The sequence below is a fragment of the Penicillium taxi genome (genome assembly GCF_028828555.1).
Source record: "Penicillium taxi strain IBT 34144 chromosome Unknown utg000006l_segment0_segment0, whole genome shotgun sequence".
NCBI classification, from domain to species: Eukaryota; Fungi; Ascomycota; class Eurotiomycetes; order Eurotiales; family Aspergillaceae; genus Penicillium; species Penicillium taxi.
Genome location: NW_026643208.1, coordinates 2,437,556 through 2,456,931, shown reverse-complemented (window position 1 = coordinate 2,456,931; position 19,376 = coordinate 2,437,556). Strand labels below are relative to the sequence as shown.

Sequence of the window (19,376 nt, the reverse complement as noted above, 5' to 3'; positions counted from 1 at the left end):
GCTAATTATTTAATTCAATGTTTTTTCATCTCCAAACTATGGTTCAAAAATTGAAGTTTTCGATTGATTTGCAAATCATTATTAGTAAGCAGAGTGGTTCAACAACTCCTGACAAGCTGTCGAACAATTTTTTAGAAATACATCTATGAATTCATAATTTTACTTGTTCAGGATTTTTATGTCGTGAAAACTGCTGACTTCAAGACACAAGAAAATTATTCCAGGCTTCAATTCGAGATAATCACACCCGCCTGTCAGCAGAATGAAACTAGCAACAAAGCTAAATAGTACCCCCGTGTTTTACCTTCACAGCCAATGTCCACACTCGTTCCAAATTAACTTAGACCAATAACCTACTACCATACGCTGTTCAGTTAACAAAAATGTTGTTTCATACTTTCTACCAAGTGTGTACTCCGTTTATATTTTGACGTCTCGCACGTTCGTATTATCTACATTTAAGGAGCTGAAGTGGGGAAATTTTGCAAGGGTTTAAATGATATTGCCCAAGTTTGATTGCACAAGGAGTGATCCGACTACTTTAACTACAGAATAAGGGAGATGAATGACAACTGAAACCTTGGAAACAAAATTCACTAACATGAAAGTGGAAAGAGGCCAAGTCCGATCTAGGAAAGTGGATACTCTGTGCAAATTCACTATACAGTTCGGAGTAGAAGCGTGAAGATAGACATCCCTATAAACAAAGAGTATATCTACTTCGACATAACTGTGTACAATTCATCTGATCATTCCATCCTTCACCCTCATTTGTCATTTCTACTGCTGAAGATTATTACTTGCCCTACCTATTCGTTCCCTTCACAGTTCGGCATTTAAAATGGGCTGTTTTACCAAACTATTCATTTCAGCTATACTTGGCATCATTCCTTTAGCCTCTGCTCATCTTGCTGCATATACTGATGGCATGTACTGCCCAGAGGTAAGCCCATATGACCTCTTCATATTGTTCAAGTTGATACATGAGGGAAACAACGACTGATAAATTATGTCTTATAGAATTCATACAAAGGACCATTGAACAACGCCACTGACCCTAGCTTGATTGTTTATGATCCTTTGTACAATTTGACGAGTGACAGCTGGTATGTGATCAAACCATGAAACGCCCCAGTTCAGAGCGCTAATACAAAACGCAGGTTCCTATCACGAGGCCGAAACTGTCTCTTAGCGGAACCAACAGGTGTCTGGGAAATCGCGGCAAATACTGTTATTTCTGTTCCCTGGGCAAATTGGCAGAACTCAACTGGCTATTATGCCGACGGCAAGGAGTATAACGAGCGCCCTATTCCGTACTCGGTAACGAACCCGGAAGTCGTCGCTGATGGTCTAGTCACCTCCTCCAACGGCTTATCATCGCCTAACATGCACGCGGCAAACAAGTCCACCGCAGCTGGAACTGCCATTGCAATTGCTTATGAAAGCAACGTATGGGCGGTTACTATGGACAAGCTTGTTGTTATTTCCACTGCTCCCGAGACCCCCTTTGAGAGATTGGCCAACTACTCCATCCCTGACTTGGCTCCTTGTGAAGAGTGTATCTGTGTTACTGGGTAAGTTCACACCAGCATTACTACATCTCAATCTGTTTTCTAACCGAAATATTGTGATAAAGGTGGATTCCCGACGGCTTTGGCTTACAAAACATGTACATGGCCGCACACAAGTGCAAGATCACAAACCCTACCGGCGGAAAAATCCCCAATATCCCTAGTCACGTTCCCGGTGAAGGCGTCAAGGGTGCGAAGCAAATGATTGCAGCCTTTCAGTGGCAAGGAAACAACGTTCAGTGGAAGGCTGGTATAAACACAACGGTTCCTACTTACTCGACTCGTATGGGCTACATGGAGGGTGCGCAGACCGATATATTCGAATCATCCGTGTGCACCAGTGCACTGCTATGAAGGGGCTTCCCATTCTACCTTGATTAGACCTTACTTAGAGTCCGAGCTTCTCTCCATTTCTCAGGCTTTTTCTTCTACAAGAATCTACAAAGTCCAGATCATCTCCATCTTCGAGCTCAATAGCAATAGACATAATACCTGGGATTAGCTGGTTCAGAATTTATAGAAAAAATCTCTATTCGATGCGTGAAAGTATCTGTCAAAAGGCCTAGTCCCACCTATATAGTCAATAAAGCCTTCGTAATTTGGGGACTTCGTAAAATATCATCTTTTTGAGAGATTAAATTTGGCAGGAAGTAGCAAATTCTACATAATTTCCTGAAAAGAACTTCATTAATGAAATTACGTACGAATTCAATTAGGATGGTTAAAGAGATACCATGATTTACACTAAAACGATGAAAAATACAAGCATAAGATATTGATGCTTCATATCTTTATGCTATAGAATTAGGCTTAGCGTAAGGCATTAAGGCAGAAATTCGTATAATTGGATATTCAAAAATTAATCCAACCCACTGCCCATGTCTAAGATAGTATCTAGGCAGTATATACTAAGATAGATACATTCAAAGTTTTTTATTTGGGTAGGCCTCTTCATATGGATGTCGGACCCGCGTTAGCGCAGGTTCGTAATAAATTGGTAATTTATAGAGGGAGCCGGTCGTTCGAGAGCTTAAAGCAAAATTTCGCCCTCTAGCTCTCCGCCGCTTCTCCCCAGGCTAATTTATCCGACACTACCGGTTCAGTTTGGTTCCCAGGCCGTTCTGGATCAAAATCTAGTCGATCCGGAATTCTCAGGCCAGCAGGTAAGTGGTATCGAACAAACCAAACTGACACGCCATCCCGATACAGCCAGGGATCTTCCGTCCGAAGCTGCCATTTTTCCAATTTTGACCTCAAATCTTCTAAGACGCCCTTATATCCTGGATCTTTGATCAGATTGTGGACCTCCTTTGGATCATTCTGCAGGTCATATAACTCCTCTGGGGGTCTGAAGAAGTAGTCTTTCAACTTTCGATCACCAATCTTAATATCACTTTCAGTTGAATTACGGATATCCTCCCATGATAAAGACCCATAAAGATCAGCGGCAAATGGAAAATCTAGGCGCCATGCCAGATTTCTATGGTACTTGAATCTGCGATCACGGATGTAGCGGGTAGGCCAATAATTGGTCACCTCATGGAAAGTATGAGAGCCAAAGACCTGGTTAAATTCCTCAAGACTAGAAGAATTGCCAAGAAGTGGAAGGATGGAGCGACCAAGGCGCTTGCTTCGGTCATGGGCAGCTGGGTGGCCAGTGAAGTCAAGAATGGTAGGGAGAATATCAACCCACGAAATCAAATTGGGACTAACAGCAGGAGAGACTTTCGGATGCCTGATTATGAGGGGGAGATGTGTGCCCGCATCATAGAGTGTGGTCTTGGAGTTGATGAATGGTGGGCCATTATCGCTGATGAAGATGACCAATGTTGACTCGTCCAACCCCGAATCCTTCAGGGCGTCAAGGATGAACCCCACACCTTGGTCAAGCCGATGAATAGAATTGTAATATTCCGCCAATTCCAGACGAGTCCCTGGAGTATCGGTGATGAAGGAGGGGATCTCAACTTGGTCTGGCTGATATTGACCAGAAGTGATCCGATCGTCGTATTTTTCAGTATTTCCGAAGCCACCCCTTGTTCGATCACGATGGGGATCATGAAACCCAATGGTGAGGAAGAATGGCCTAGTATCTTCGCTAGACTCCTGGAAAAATACTCGGGCCTGGTCTGCGATCACAGCAACGTCACGTGTTTCGCTCTCCTGGTTCTCCTGCCACGGATAAACGGCTGCTGGTCCAACATGGATTTTTCCCAAAATTCCCGTTCTGTGACCAATATTGTTGAGCAGAGAGGGTGCAGTTTCTACATGGTCGAATGTCACGAAATGATGCCGATGACTCGCAAGTCCATATTGCCCATTTTGATGGGTATGTAGACCGGTATAAAGAACAGAGCGACTGCCACTGCAAGAGGCTGTACTTGCAAAAGCGTAGTCAAATTGCGTTCCTTGAGCAGCTAGGTGGTCGATATGAGGGGTCTTGATCGTGCTTGCCCCATAACAACTTAGCTGCCTTCCCAAATCATCGGCGATCAGCAGCAGTACGTTTTTCTTTTCCGACATTTTTTCGAAAAGTGGCCAGATTTGGTACGGGATTTCGTATACTGGGTGTAGATATTTAGCATTTAAATAGCTGGAAAGGTGTTATCGCACTGTGTCTGTAGCCAGCGGTCGGTCATCATATGCAGAAGCGATATCGGAACAATTGCCTGAGGGCACAGAATCACGTAATTGAGATCCTGTTTTTGTAATCTTTGCACTGATTTGTTCCGCCTGCAGGTACTAAGTTGACTTAAGAGACCACCCCACAAAGGTAGTATTTTGTTGATTGTAACGAATACACAGCAGTTCTGTAGAAGAAACGCAATGTTGTCTAACAATGGTGTGCTCATTTGGGAACACATGATGCCTTGCAACGACGCTGAAATTTAACCGACATACCTTATGCTGTATTGAGGGCTTATTGCAATTACTCCAGCCAATAGAAGAATGCAAGGCAAAGTTGCAGCAACATATCTCCATTATTGTACATTCAGTATAGTAAGTTGCCATATGTCGCCATTATTACGCATTCAATATAGTGAGGATACCACCCGAGGTTCATGATGCTCTTTGCCTTCTAAGTTGAACTAAATTTGAATCGAGACAAAGGCGCAACAAAAGCACCTTGGAAAATTGAGTGAGAAATGAGTTACATTATAAAAGGAAGATGTGAAAGAATAAGATGGAGATCAATCTTTTTTAGCTCACTTCAGCGTATCAAATAAGTTGGTACAAGGTTTTTAACTATTGGAAGTCTTTTGTGACAATGATTCTATCAATTCCATTGCTTTTTTATTTCTTAGCAGGGCTGGTCACAGGCCAGCTGATTGGTCCTGTCGGTCCAACAACACCCCTTGATGAGAAAACAATTGAGTGTAACATACTTGATTACGGTGCTGTTGCTGATAATGCTACCGATATCGCTGATTCCCTAGAAAGGACATTTACCGAATGTGTCTTGCAAACTCCACAAAGTCGTCTTCTCGTACCAGAGGGTGATTATTTGCTCAGTCGAGGCGTGGTATTGAGCAATGGGACCAACTGGGCTTTCCAGCTGGATGGGTTGATTACAGCCGCTTACGGTGGTAATTGGACAATAGACCGTGAGCTTATACTCCAGGGGTTTGCGGGAACTGAAATCATAAACGCGACAATCAACGGAGAAGGTGACAATAAATTCTTACTAGATGCCCTTGTCATTGTAAATGGTATGTGTTGCTTGATCTGCTTCGGGTTTTCATAAAAACTGCCCGCAAACAGCAAAAATCAAGCTACAATCTATCTGACACAAAATTTAAAACTGACAATTATCGTTCTCTAAAGCTGTGGATTTTGAGTTCTACTCCTTAAATGGCCTTGGAGCCATTCAAGGGCAAGGTTATATTTATCGTAACCTAGACAAGTAAGTTTCTGGCAAATGGTCCAATTGAAAAACAATTGATATTTGGGTGGGGAAGTTAACAAGAAGTCCAACAGCACTGATCGACCCCGCCTTGTTCGACTCATTTCACCCACCAATGCTTCTGTTCATGACTTGATTCTTGTTGATAGTCCAAAGTTCCACATTGTTCTGGATTTTGCAGAAAATGTGGAAGTATATCACCTCACTATTCGAGGTGCAAACCTTGGTAGCTATGATGGTATCGACGCAGTTGGGACGAATTACCATATTCATGACAATGAGGTACGTCGGAAGTCCAAAGCCAGCGGACCCTTGAATTCAATATTCACTTCATATTACTCAGATCACAAATCGGGATGAATGTGTCTCGGTGAAAAGTCCTTCCCATTTTGCCTTGGTTGAAAATCTTGTTTGCAACCAGGCAGGGTCCGGGATATCTATTGGCAGCTTGAATGTATCTGCTGAGATATCAAATATTGTAATACTGCTAACTTTCCATCATCATTTTGACAACGTTTCTCACGAATTATCTCCAGGAAGCTCGCAATATCAGTATAATCCAGGGGAACAACATCGCCTTCATCAAAACCTATCCTGGAGGATCAGGCTATGTGACAAATGTGACCTTTTCCAATTTCCGATCCCTTGGAAGTGCGTACGGGTTGGATATCAACCAATATTGGCAAAACACTCTCGAGCCAGATACTGGAGCTGTATCTCTCAGCAATATTCTGTTGAAGAACTTTACTGGTAATTTCAATCCGTCATAAAATAGAGAAACGATGTTAATTTAAGCCCATTTACAGGATCAGTTGCGAATGGAAAGAAGAGAGGACCTCTCGTTCTGATCGCCAACGATTTAACATTTGCGACGAATATTACGGTAGAGGAATTTAGCGTTTGGACGGAAACAGGTACGGAGATCATAAACAAGATAAGCAATGTGTTCGGCCAAGGCGATGATAGCTATGGATCCAATAACGGTATTGCGACTCTAGCAAGTGGGCAAGATCCTTACACATACACTCGATCATACACCATCACAAGCTCCCCAAATGGTTGGACAGCACCAAGCTCCCCTACTTGGGCCGCACCTAGTACTGGATACGGCACTGCATCACCGATCCCTGTGTACACCCCGGCTGCTCTATGGCGTCCCGGTGGAATAGACTATGATTTACATTACTGGGGAAGCTTCTGATACGGTGAATTATTGACCGTTTGAAAAGCCAGTTATCTAGTTGCGACAGTCATGTGACCCTACATTTGGGATGTAACTCGACGTTTTCTCTTCGAGCTTACCCAATTACCATGGTAGAAATAAACACCTGTTCCTCCGACACTAGTGCATGCATCGTATCTTTGCTCACGATAATTAAAGCCCTAGGCGTTCGGTATGAAAGTGCATAGTATTCCAAATAGTACCTTTTGGCATAACTAAAGAACCTTGAACTCAAAGGATCCAGCTGATATCACCGGAAAAGCTCCTATGTTCTTCAAGCTTGACAGTCTGTAACACGGTTAATTTTCAATACTTTGCTCTCTGTCTAGATTTTGGTACGATCGTATGAAAATGTGAATATCATCTTCTCGAGGGCTCAAATGTGGCTTCGTAGATGGATACTTATATTCATCAGTCCAATTATATTTCAATCGATCCACCCAGTAATTATCAATATCTGATAAACCCGCCCGGAACTGTGCTGCTCAGGTAGAAACATGGATCCTGGCTATTCGAGTAATCAAGTGACACGGCTAATATTGGGGCGGCTGAATAGCTAGGTTACCAACCTCACTAGTCGATTTACGGGTAATTGCCTCCGTTACTAACTCCATTTTGATTCTTGGCATATCACTACCGCAGCCCACGACCACAGTCTTGGGTCAACCTCCCTACTATAGACGTTGAAGACGTGCTCTAACGTGATCGATGTGCCTTGGATACTTTCTGGGATACTTTTCTAATAAGAGGAGAAAGGAGATCTGCCAATTGCTGGTAGGTTGATGAACTACGAACTACCAATAACCCCTTTCGGAAACTTCACTACCTCTTCCTTTGATTTAGTCATGAACTGTGCGTTCTATTCTCTCAACAGCTCCAGGCGGAAATAGCCGAAGTTGATCTAAAATGTGCCACTCAAAGGGTCGAAGGGTCAAAGGAACCAACCATACAGGTTGATAGGGTGACCCTCCTGTTCCTGCACCGTTGACAATGGAAAACGCCTTATGAACATCCATTGGTCAATGATCGAAAGTAAAAAATCCCGTGCCTTATTCTTTTATTTCATTTTCTTTCTTTTCTCAACACTCAATTTGTGTAGAAAGTAAAATATCGGTGAATTTACATTCCTTATGCCCCTATCATCCGTCGCTCATTTCATCGAACGATCGGTCAAGTACCAAGTAGCTAATCTTGTGGTAAGTCTGAATTTGAGTGTTCATCCTCCAGAGAATGTTCCAATATTGGTTATTGTATGGCAATTGTCGAAATATCCATATACCCACTCAGTGGGTTCCGGACCCTGATAAGAAATTCGAGAATTTCCACCAATCTCAGGGCCCCACGTTGTAAACTGCCTGTTACCGAGTTCAAGCAGTTCTATATATTGTTGCTGTTGATTGGCTTGTGAAATCTAGTCATTTACGCTTATATGGCGAATAACTCAGCTAAGTCAGACAGAGACCCCACCGAATCTATTTCCATCGAAGCAAATAGGAATCACCATTATAACAGCTATCTTGATTGAGCAAACTTTTATTGTACAGATATTCTGACGTATATTAGTGTCTTTTCACTTACCTATGCAGGAAACGTCCAGTTGATAGCGCAAATATCGAAGCGATATTGAAGCGATGGTATCACAATTTACATGAAGCACGCATTTTAATCACCCATTCCAATGTTACCCAGGAAATCACAAGGTGATTCCTGAAGCCGACAGCTGACTCAAAATGAAAGAAGGTACTGGCCAAAAATATATAAATTCAGCCGTCTGGCAAACCACTAAACCCTGTCCGAACGAATAATTAATCCACATATTCTTATACTCTTTGGCTGGGCTTTTCTTCTTCTAGGAAGGTCCTGAAATGGCGCTGCATTCCGCCACGCCCGTCAAGCTTGAGGCTGAGGTTTTGAGCACCGGAGAACCAGATTTGAAGAATGGAGGCTCCGTGAGTCTAACCCTTGCAGAGCCTGAGGATGTCCCCGAATCGCATTCACTGCTCTCCTTGATATTTCGACGCAAGAATAAGCACAGCCTTGACGCTATTGCGACCACCCGGAGCGTGTTTGATGATCCGCTTCTCGCTAAATACTACCTGCCTCGTTCAGACTATGAGAACATCCACCGCTTTGATCCAGATGCGAGATGGACATATCGAGAGGAGAAATCGTTGCGACGAAAAACCGATTGGACAGTCTTCCTATGGATATTGGTCATGTTCTTTGGACTAAATCTGGATAGAGGAAATCTGGGCAATGCTGTATCGGATAATTTACTGGATGACCTGCATCTCAGTACCAACGACTACAACAATGCTCAAAACATGTATCGAATTGGATTTCTGATTTCCGAAATTCCATCGCAGATGATTGGAAAGAGACTTGGTCCAGACCGTTGGATTCCATTCCAGATCATCGCGTGGAGCTTTGCTGCTGGGGGTCAATTTTTCATGAAAGGTCGATCGGGGTTCTTTGCTTGTCGTTTTCTCATTGGTCTTTTCATGGGCGGCTTCATTCCTGATTCGATTCTCTATCTGTCATACTTTTATAAGAAGTCAGAGATGCCTATACGTCTTGCACTGTTCTGGTTTGTCGACACCATGTCGGGTGTGATTGCATCCTTCATAGCGTATGGCGTACTGCACATGCGAGGTGTTGATGGTCGGGAAGGTTGGAGATGGCTGTTTCTCATCGAGGCTCTGATAAGTTTAGTTATTGGTTTCCTGAGCTTTTTGTTTCTCATACCCGGCCCAACCCAAAGCAAGACTTGGTGGAATCCCAAGGGAATATTTTCTGAAAGAGAGGAAACAATCATTGTGAACAGAGTCCTACGCGACGACCCATCTAAGGGTGACATGCACAATCGCCAGGGACTGTCATTGAGCATGCTCTGGAAAAGTCTCAAAGACTACGATCTATGGCCTATCTACGCTATTGGCATGTTATTCGAGATTCCTACGTCACCGCCGAAGACATACCTTACTCTATCGCTCAAAGCCCTTGGGTTTAACACGTTCGAAACAACCCTACTTTCAATCCCTCCCACTGTCTTCTCTGCAATCAACCTTCTTTTGATAACGGAAGTCACCGAATATTTTAACCAAATTGCTTTGATTGGTATTCTGACTCAGTTGTGGTCACTCCCGCTTCTGATCGTTCTTTACACTTCAGCGGGAACTTTATCTCACTGGGGGACCTATGCAGTGACTTTTGTTTTGCTTGGATGGCCCTCCCCTCATGCTGCTCATGTTGGATGGTGTTCGCGATTAAGTAACTCAGTTCGCACCCGAGCTATCAGCGCTGCACTTTACAACATCACGATTCAACTGTCCGGGATTGCATCATCCAACATATATCGCAGTGACGATAAACCACGCTATCATCGTGGAAACAAGCAACTCATTGCCATTACTGTTGCGACTATAGTACTTTATGCCTTGGCGAAGGCTTACTATATTGCTCGAAATCGATGGAAACAGGAGCGCTGGTCAAAGATGAGCCCCCAGGAGAAGGCCACTTACCTGGAGACAACTTCAGATGAGGGCAACAAGCGTTTGGACTTCATTCTTCACAGCTGAACGGCGTTTCTATCCCATGAGGGTTATGTAATGTGGCGAAATACAATAAGGTATCCACCTTATGTATGGGTAGCCAACCGCGCATTATAATTAGACCCGATGTAGATTATAATTAGCTTCCTATATAGTAATTTAGCTAAATTGAAAGTTTATAATTTAATGGTATATTTCTCATCATTTCAGTTTCAAGTCAACCTGACATCACTTGATACTAGTTGCAGAGGTCTGAAATCAGGGGAAAGTTTTGATGGGGTTGTAGCTTCGGTGCCATAAATATATATAACTTAGGAACTACTATTTGAAATGACTGCTGGTACACCATTATACACATTATTTCTTCTTATCGTCGAGACCTGGGAAGAGCTCATCCAAAGTCCCTGCTTGAAACGTTGAAACGAGGCTTCTTAATAATCTTGTCAATTGCTCTGACATCGGTGTTAACAAATGAGTTTTATTTGATGTATGAGCACTAGAGGGAGCATTCAAAGTAGTTTTTATTATAACCGCGGGTATACTATAAACGCAATCTAGAAAGGCAGATCAAATTCGGGATATTTGACGTGGCATTTATTTCTACAGAGTAACCTCAATTAGCAAACCGGGATATCAAGTCAACAAATCATTGGGAGCCTTTTTAGCTGTGTTCCCTTGCGGAATAGGCCATGCTTATCTTAGAAGCATGTTCAATTTTTCCAATTTGTCCTTTTTATCAATCATGTCGAGATAATTTCCCTCCCAATCTGTCTCACCGAATCTCTGCCCTTTTCCATAAATAGTTTTTCCTAGAAGAACCTAGAGAATGGCCCCTGAACAAGATCTGTAGATAGTTTTTGCTCTCTCCATCTCTCCTGCTCTCCCCTGTCTTCCGCTGGTTTCTTTTTTCTGACTCAGTTAGAGCATTGACCTGGGTTTCTGGTTTAGAATTCACAGAGCAATCCGGCCCACGGCGGGACATCGGCCTGAACAGATAGAAGGGACTAATATAGTTCAGGTCCGCAAGGTAGTTTAGCGTCAGGTAAATGTGGACCAATAATCTCGGATAGCTCCACAGTGAAATTGACAAATCCGTTGAGGGAATTCACAATCAAGCTTTTATCGGACCCCGCCGAGTCATCAAAGTGACCCGCTAGTAACGCTAATGATAAATAACTCTGATTGGTTAGTATCTACAAATTAGCTGTTATTACTAATGATATTATATTAGTACTATTATTTCGTGTACACGTTGAGTCACGTTCTACATAGTAATCTTTGCTACTATCATCAACGAATTCCATGAAGATATCTGTATTGGTATAAAAACCGCGCTAACGGGACGATTCCTGACAGGGGGAGTATAATACATAATACATTAAGAAAATAGACTCGTAATATTGAAATCGAGTCACCGCCTGAGTAGTAGGGGGCTCATTGGTAATATCAAGGTTCATAATACTAGGCAATAGTGTGATATCGAATTCTAAGGGAGTGAAAAGAGGGAAGGGGAGCTCTGTCCTCTCGGTGCTCAGGTCTTATCTAATCTCTGCCCACGAATCACCGTTACATCTTACTCGCTTCAGTATAGACATGTTATTCTTCTCATACCTATATTTTGCTCTTCATAAGAAAGGTGTAGTAATAATACTAGACTAGTAATGTTCAAGAGTAGCCACCTAGGTGAGTTTTAACTTTTCGGTGTAAATGCTGCCTCGGCAAGAACAAAATCTATCATGGACTGCTTGTTTGAATCATTGGCCGAAGTCCACGTATGGGTTTCCGAATCGACCTGACGTTCATGTGGGCCACGCCCCACACGGTCCATGTTCCGGATACTGAAGGTGGAAAGTGAAAGGCCATGGCGTGACAGAGAGACCTTCATCTTCTTGTAATTGCCATCGTGGCTAGACAATAAAAGTTCTCCCATGTGCGGGTAAACTGCAAGCCATGATCGCTTGTCGGGGTCACTCGGGGCAGAAGGGCTAGTCAACGGAGGGCTAGTCAACGGTGGAAGTTCCTGGGCTGAAATGTGAGAGACAATCTCCAAGAGGAATAGGTGAGTAATAGAGGCCTCGACATCGGCCTTTAGGCTGAGGTGGCCTGGGGACTTAAGATCGGGGAATTTTGACGAAGTGAAAGACACGTCAAAGAATGTAGTGAAAGGAGGTGCGGATAGGTTGGTTCGCATGGTGACTTTGAAAGAACCAGAAGAAAATACTGAATGGAGTGGCATGACGAAGCGCTGTAATAGTGCCTCGGATGGAGATGTGGATTCGGAGGGAAGTGATTGGGAAGGTGGTTTGGAGAAGGTGTTGGATTTTAATGGAGGTTCTTCCAGTCCACAAGACCGCCAGACACCAAAGATGTCGTTCAGGAACTCCTCAATCCAGCGTACATGCGATACATGCTGAAGGTAGGCGAGGGCGGGGCGAATGAGATAATGTTCTGGAACCGGCCGCTTCTTGGGCCCCAGTGGTGGTGGAATTTGTGTGCGACGTCGAAGATTCTGGTGATGGGAAAATGTGAGAAGAATGCGGATTGAGTGCGCCAGCCCATCCGCAAGCAAACTATGAGGTCCTGAAAAGGTTTGGTGGATATCGGCATCATTGGCATCCACCAAATCGAGCATAATTTCCAAATCACCGGTGATAGGAATTTGAAGAAGATTTTGATGGGTCGTAACGCCACCGCTTGCCATCGCTCTAGCCTCTCGATATAGTTCGTAGAACAATTCCTCTTCAAACAAGGAGTCACGCGCTTGCAGGATTCGATGTTCGATTGAATCTGTGTCATTCGATATTGGTGCTGAAGACGGTTTTGTACTAGTGGAGATGGAAGAGCCTTGTTTCACACGAACCCGGACATAGCGAGATCCTGGGAGCACAAGTCCTTTGTCCAAAACGAGGGTTCCATCTTCTCCTCGCCGCAGAGGAGCCAGCCCACGGTCGCGGTAAAAAGGAGAGGCTGTTTCATCGTGATTAGCAAACTGCGTATTTGAGCCTGTGATCTCAGCTTACCTTGAAGAAAACCTAATTGAACAGCCATTGTATGCCTCCTACTAGGAAGCCGGCAAATCTGCCAACCCTTATCCCTGATGGTCAACAACTCATCCCAGTACCGTACTTCCGATGCGACCTCAGCTTCAAGTCTCGAGGCGGCTTTTAGTAGCTTGTTCGCACCCGCTTGGAAGTTCTGAAGCCTCCAACCCCTGCTCACCGTCGAAATATCTTTAGCTGCAGATTCTGGCTTCGGAGGAGGGTGGACGACTTCAGAATTAAGTGCATTGTTTGGCATGGAATTTCTGAGGAACGGTGGAATGGAGTCATCATTCTTGCCCAATACCACTGAAAGGAAATTGAGAGCAAAGGATGTTTCCACATGCGATTGCCTATAGCCGAGTTAGCATATTGTCATACACGAATTCGCAGGGCACAAACATGGCGAATTGAATGATCTCGGCGCGCCGCTTGTACAGTTGTTCCCGCTGCTCAGCCAGGTTGGGATTGTCTTCATCTTCTGATTTTTGCACATCTAGGCCCTCTCTCTCCTCGGCCATCTTATTATGAAGGATCTCCTCATTTACTTCGCGAAAGGAGCCCCATTGGCTGTTGATTTGCGCGATCTCAACCGGAAGGGTATCTGGACGGGCCGGCCTCTCCAACACAGGGCGTAAAGGAAGGCTGAAGGATTCAAGCATCGTCGCCAGAATTCACTCGAATTTCGAATGATGAGGGAGGGATCGGAGCATGGAGCTTGACGCTCGAAGCTCGACAACTGCGACCGATAAAAGTCACGTGATAATTACCGAACTGAGAAAATGGCAAGTCGAAGTCGAAGCCGTTTGGACTTGGGTCCTCGATTACATTCATTGGATCACGCAATACTAATGGATTGCTCACTTGAAAACTTTTGAATCAGGATTGAAGGACGTTAATTATGAAATTATCTGATACTTGACATATATTTGGGATTTTCTGCCACTTTTCTGCCAGGACAATTAAAGCGGTGTATAAACTATGTGGAGTCGGTGAAGCGGTGACTCGTAACTACTGACTCTTTTAGGCCTACCCTGCGTTAGCGGGAACAACACAGCTTGATGATGCTGCCCACCTACGGTCCGTCATCGAATCGCAGATCTCCATGTGTGAGCGTGTCGTTGTCCTAGGGCATTCCTATGGAGGGCCAATTGTGAACGCTGCCATCAAGGGATTGTCCGATAAAGGCGTCCTGGGGATGATTGCTTTATCTGCTTTCATCTTCCCTAGCGGCATGGACCAAGGTGCAGCCATCCGCGCTACTGGTGATTCGCCATATGTAACATTGGACTCGCCAAGTGAGGGTCTCCTCCTTCCAAAAGACCCGAGTAGGCTTTTTTTATTCTCCCGATGTTCCATTAGACCGAACCGAGTGGGCGATACAACAGATTCGTCCTCGGAGCATGGCTGCTAATATGGATATTGTGCCGCCTCAAGCCTGGGAGGACGACTCTTATGCTGGGAAGTTAGGCTATTTCAGATGTACAGCTGATGTTGTTCTTCCAATCAAAAAGTAGGATGACATGATACAGAGCGCAGGTGGTCAGGGAAAATGGGTGGTTCGCACTCTTGAAGGATCTGGTCATAGCCCCTTTCTTTCGCAGCCAGATCAGGTAGCTGCTGCAATTGATCAGATTGTGAAGGATTTTGAAGTAAGACTTTAAGGAATAGGAAAGCTCTCACCGTTCTCTTTTTTTAAGGTTGTTTGAAATAGCTGTCTATTGAATATCCAATTTTTCAATACGCTGATTTTTGTAAATGAAACCGACAAGAGGAGATATTGCGAATTCTAAATAATCCCAAACAGGTTGGATTATTCTCCCAAGGACAACAAATTTAACCTTATCTCCTAATATAACTATAACATAACCTCAAAGTCCATGATTTCTAGTATTCAAAAGCTATAACTTTTTAGCCCTTGCTATTGTTATCGCGTTTCAGGCTCGTTCTTGAACTTGAAGGTCTAGAACCAGCAATTACTTCTGACTATCGTTCTATCCTGAGAACCCTCTTCAGACCCGAGGCCCATCAAACAAGGAAATAATCAATCCCGCAATTCTGAACCTTGGTATCCGTCAGTGTCTAAGCACACAAATAAAAGAGAGAATATTGATAAATACCGAGAAATGTTGGTGTGCTCAGTCTTCAAATTACGATTAGTGCAAGAATTTACTAAATACCCATAGACTGAAATAAAAAGCACTATCATATCAACTACAGAGCATTCTCAAGTGTTTACTATTATAATATAACTCTAAATGCTCCTATAGTATCCAAAATAACATCCGGAGAAGTCAGTCCATTGACTTCCACTTACCTGTTTGGCGCAATAGTAAACTTGGGAACATCTCTTGCTCTAATTCTACTCCTAGGTGGCAAACGCGTCGTCGAGCCTATTACCGGAGGAACCATCTAAGGGCCCAGATTTAACGCAATCATCGATGGTGGAGTCGCTGGTCCGACTATAGCCACTAATAATGGGACCACCACTCAAATCCATTTCATCTATGCCTACTAGTCACCGTTCTACCTCGAGGAAGTGGGCATCGGGTTTACTGCCACGCAGAACACTCGTTTGATTATTATGGTCAGTAAGAAATATGTCTACTCAAGAATCGTAATGTAGTCTCCGGAATAATGATGTTTATTATTCATATGAAGGTAGGAGAGTGGAATTGCTAGGACACCACAAAATAATTATTAATTGCCAGAGACACCACAAAAGGAGTAGCCTACTGCCACCGCCCATCTACTTAATAACTAATCCTTCCCCATCAATAATCAGCCGCCTTGAATTATTCAAATCTTGGCTTTTATATTACGCAACCTTGGAATCAGAATTTACAATGTTTTTTTCTCAAAATATTGAACCTTGGAGATAACATAGGCGGAATGTGTCTTAATAAAGCAAAAATAAGACCGCATCCGCTGATAAACTGTGGCAACATTTCAAAAATGCATTTAAGCAATCTGAACTGGAGCGTCCCAAGAGAGACCAATGGTGGACATCAAATCTGCGGCTTCAAATTATACCCCGATATTCCTAATTTGGTGGACGACATATCACCTTTGAATTGAGCCATTATAGTGAGTTTTTCCATTGGCCAAAGAGTCACATAATTATCAGACCAGAAGACGGGAACAGCTTCTACCCCATCCTTACTCGTGAGATACAAGTGGAGGAATACAGCTGGGAATTTGGATTTATTCTCCAGCAGGATTTGGAGACCCGTATGGCCACTTGTGGTCGTCATATGCCAAGCTATGCTTTGTTTGACTTCAGCCTCTGTGAGAGAGTTTAACTTTTGAAAGTTGGCGAATTGAGAGACTGGCGTGTAGTACCAATTTGTCCTTTCCCAGTCAAGTTCATCAGGCTTAGGAGATAGCCAGTACACATTCCGGCTCATAACGTTTTCACCTGTAGCGTCACGAAGCACAAGCCGGAGGAATGCGACATCGTTGATCTTTCCCATGCCAGTTAAAGTATGAACTTTTTTGGAAAATTTGGGAGTTGTTTCCACCGCCACCTTTTCGCTGGATATCTTCTTGCCTGTGGTATCGATCAAATCAATCAATATCTCTCTATTTCCTCCCTTTTCAAGCGAGTGATTTATCGACCAGACACTCTCTGTCTCAGGGTCAAACGCCACGTGTTCCATCCTTGCACCGACCTTGGTGCCAAAATACGATCCCATCGGGCTGAGGTACTTGTCAAATAGTTGCCAATGCAGATTTGGCCAGGCACTATTTAACATCCAGTAGATCGTGCCAGTTGCAGGTCGAGCTGCGTTCTGGCGAATGGAGTATGCTTCAAACTGTGCACGAGTCGCCTCATAATCGGCCATTTGGCACTTTATCACATAGTCTTCGATACTTGTGGGCTCTCCATATCGGGCAAATAACGCCTCATTGTATATTGTTCGGTTGTGGAAAGACGATGTATTGCTGGACATATGGTACTGCCCGACAGTGGGTTCCTTCCATAGACTGTCCAAGTCTCCATCCGACATGAACTTCTTCAGACTGTACAGTTCAGGCGTGCCTACCCCAGCGCCTAGCTCTGAGCCAAACCCGAAAGCAGCCCCTTCGCTCTCGCCATACCAGTAGTTGGGAGGGACCCAGTCATACGGTCCTACCATCTTCATCCCTGAAGGACCTAAACCTGATGGACCTAACTTGGAAGGGCCACGCATACTGGCAGATGCAATGATAGGTACATGGAATTCCATCTCCTTAATGGCGTCTAGATAGACTTTTGTCACTTGGTCATTAGGCCAATAATCCGAACCGACCAGAAATCCAAGGATAGACGGATGGGGCTGCATCATCTCTGCTTCATGAAGCATTGCAGCCCGAGCGACGCTGTAGTCGGACCCATTCCACTTGACAGCGTCGGCATCGTGATTATACTTTGAGAAGAATCGTTAGCGATATCGCTTATTGTCATTGTGAATATGCTTACCTCCCAGCCCTCCCACTTATCGCAGCACTCCCATCCAGTCAGAACCATTATACCCATCTCATCGGCAATTGCGTACAGCTCAGGATGCTCTTGTTTGCCCTCTAGTCGCACTGTGTTGAGTCCCATGTCGCGCATATAGTAAAAGATATTCCTCAGCCGATTCTCATCAAACCGCAGGAAGATATCTGGCGAGTATCCAGCTCCCCGCACCTGGAATGGGTGACCATTTACCCAAAATGCGGTGTCATTGTGCTCATTCATACCTGATGAGACGTGTCGAATTCCAAACCGCTGCGTATATTGGTCTGACATAACAAGTCCATCAAAAAGTACTTTCGCATGTGCTTTGTATAGTGGTTGTTTTCCCCAGCTGACTGGCCACCATATTTCTGGTTTCTTAATATCTACTTCCACTGAGACTGTCCTCGTCTCGTGAGAATTCAGCTCAAAATTACCGCTAAACACAGTAGATTCAGAGCCCGCAGGATCAAGTATAGTACCACTAATACTCGCCTGAATAGTCCGTTTCTCATGGTTAACGAGCACAGTTTTTAGTGTCACCTTCACTGAGTCATTCAGATAAGGGTTGAAACTCAGATGAGGTACGACATTAGTAACAACTCTAATAGGAGACATAGTCACAGCACCAGTCTGAGCGATCTCGACATCGCGCCACATACCCATGCCATTATCTGCCGGATAGGGGTTCCAGTCAGCAAACCCTATAGCGAAATCACGACGATACTCCGTTGGATGAGCCCGGATGAGGATACAATTGATTGCGGTGGCTTCTTTATTGAGGTATTTCGTCAGAGGATACTTGTGACCACCGTAAGAGCCTTGCTGCTTATCACTTGCTACCACTATCTCGCCATTCACGTAGATGTCTGCTTTGGACGTAATGCCATGCGTTTTCAGGGTGAAGTGGTTTCCACCATCTACATTCGCTGTGAACTCGAATCGGTATAACCATGGCACTTTAAACTTTGGGTCCCCTGCCAGTAAGTTCATATTGTTCGAATAGAAAAGGTCACTGTCGTTATAAACCCCATTCTCAATGAGTCCTGCCATGACTGTGCTTCGAGAACTAACTTTATACCATGATGATATATCGGTTCCTGGAAGTGAGAGCTGTGATAAATTACCTTGAGCCAGTGCTGATGATTGCATGCGCCATTCTGGGATAACTGATGTTTGACCTGGATATGCACTAGTCCCCGCGGCGCAGGCCACGAAGAAGCTGATTGATTGCAGCAGTTGCATTTTCCTCTGATTCACACCCTCAATCGTAGTCGTGATATTGATATAGATGGTGACTCTTAGCATGTAAATTGGGGATCTCAGGAGTGAACTGCATTGTGATGTCTAGTAGAATGGAACCATAAGTAGATCTTAAATAGGTCTAGTCTATGCTCGTAGATCCGTGGTCGAGCTTACATAATATCAGAAGGCACATGAGCTCAATTCGTTGGTCAGATCCACAAATCTTTGATCCTGCGAGGATGAATATGCAAGATGATAGGTTTGCATAGAGTCTACGAGTACTTTTGTATTAATAATGTGACATGTCATCTCAACACTCGACATTTAGGGAAAAAGAAGGGGTCGGAGTTTTTTGCTTTGTTTAC

At 44.0% G+C, this 19,376-nt stretch overlaps 7 protein-coding genes across 7 annotated transcripts; 4 read left to right on the top strand and 3 right to left on the bottom strand.

The window, feature by feature from the left end:
• Nucleotides 1-841: 841 nt before the first annotated feature.
• Nucleotides 842-1,925, top strand: N7495_010005 (lignocellulolytic auxiliary activity family 14 protein; the record flags this gene model as incomplete). Its single annotated transcript, XM_057212656.1, has 4 exons — nt 842-943; nt 1,021-1,106; nt 1,161-1,574; nt 1,637-1,925. The coding sequence occupies 4 exons, from the start codon at nt 842-844 to the stop codon at nt 1,923-1,925; spliced, it is 891 nt and encodes a 296-aa protein (XP_057059519.1).
• Nucleotides 1,926-2,621: 696 nt separating this feature from the next.
• N7495_010004 (sulfatase family protein) lies at nt 2,622-4,094 on the bottom strand (the record flags this gene model as incomplete). The annotated part of the gene is made up of 1 exon (XM_057212655.1): nt 2,622-4,094. The coding sequence occupies one exon, from the start codon at nt 4,092-4,094 to the stop codon at nt 2,622-2,624; it is 1,473 nt and encodes a 490-aa protein (XP_057059518.1).
• Nucleotides 4,095-4,827: 733 nt separating this feature from the next.
• On the top strand, nt 4,828-6,676 carry N7495_010003 (putative rhamnogalacturonase; the record flags this gene model as incomplete). Its single annotated transcript, XM_057212654.1, has 6 exons — nt 4,828-5,281; nt 5,397-5,475; nt 5,550-5,757; nt 5,819-5,953; nt 6,012-6,225; nt 6,282-6,676. Coding segments are annotated over 6 exons (1,485 nt in total), but the record flags the coding sequence as incomplete, so codon positions are not given.
• A 1,886-nt stretch (nt 6,677-8,562) lies between these two features.
• On the top strand, nt 8,563-10,275 carry N7495_010002 (putative MFS transporter; the record flags this gene model as incomplete). Its single annotated transcript, XM_057212653.1, has 1 exon — nt 8,563-10,275. One exon carries the CDS (start codon nt 8,563-8,565, stop codon nt 10,273-10,275), a length of 1,713 nt encoding a protein of 570 aa, XP_057059516.1.
• Nucleotides 10,276-11,938: 1,663 nt separating this feature from the next.
• Nucleotides 11,939-13,948, bottom strand: N7495_010001 (uncharacterized protein; the record flags this gene model as incomplete). Its single annotated transcript, XM_057212652.1, has 3 exons — nt 11,939-13,215; nt 13,269-13,639; nt 13,689-13,948. The coding sequence occupies 3 exons, from the start codon at nt 13,946-13,948 to the stop codon at nt 11,939-11,941; spliced, it is 1,908 nt and encodes a 635-aa protein (XP_057059515.1).
• Nucleotides 13,949-14,391: 443 nt separating this feature from the next.
• On the top strand, nt 14,392-14,803 carry N7495_010000 (alpha/beta hydrolase; the record flags this gene model as incomplete). Its single annotated transcript, XM_057212651.1, has 2 exons — nt 14,392-14,614; nt 14,649-14,803. The coding sequence occupies 2 exons, from the start codon at nt 14,392-14,394 to the stop codon at nt 14,801-14,803; spliced, it is 378 nt and encodes a 125-aa protein (XP_057059514.1).
• Nucleotides 14,804-16,294: 1,491 nt separating this feature from the next.
• Nucleotides 16,295-19,011, bottom strand: N7495_009999 (putative glycosyl hydrolase; the record flags this gene model as incomplete). The annotated part of the gene is made up of 2 exons (XM_057212650.1): nt 16,295-17,695; nt 17,749-19,011. The coding sequence occupies 2 exons, from the start codon at nt 19,009-19,011 to the stop codon at nt 16,295-16,297; spliced, it is 2,664 nt and encodes an 887-aa protein (XP_057059513.1).
• Nucleotides 19,012-19,376: the final 365 nt, after the last annotated feature.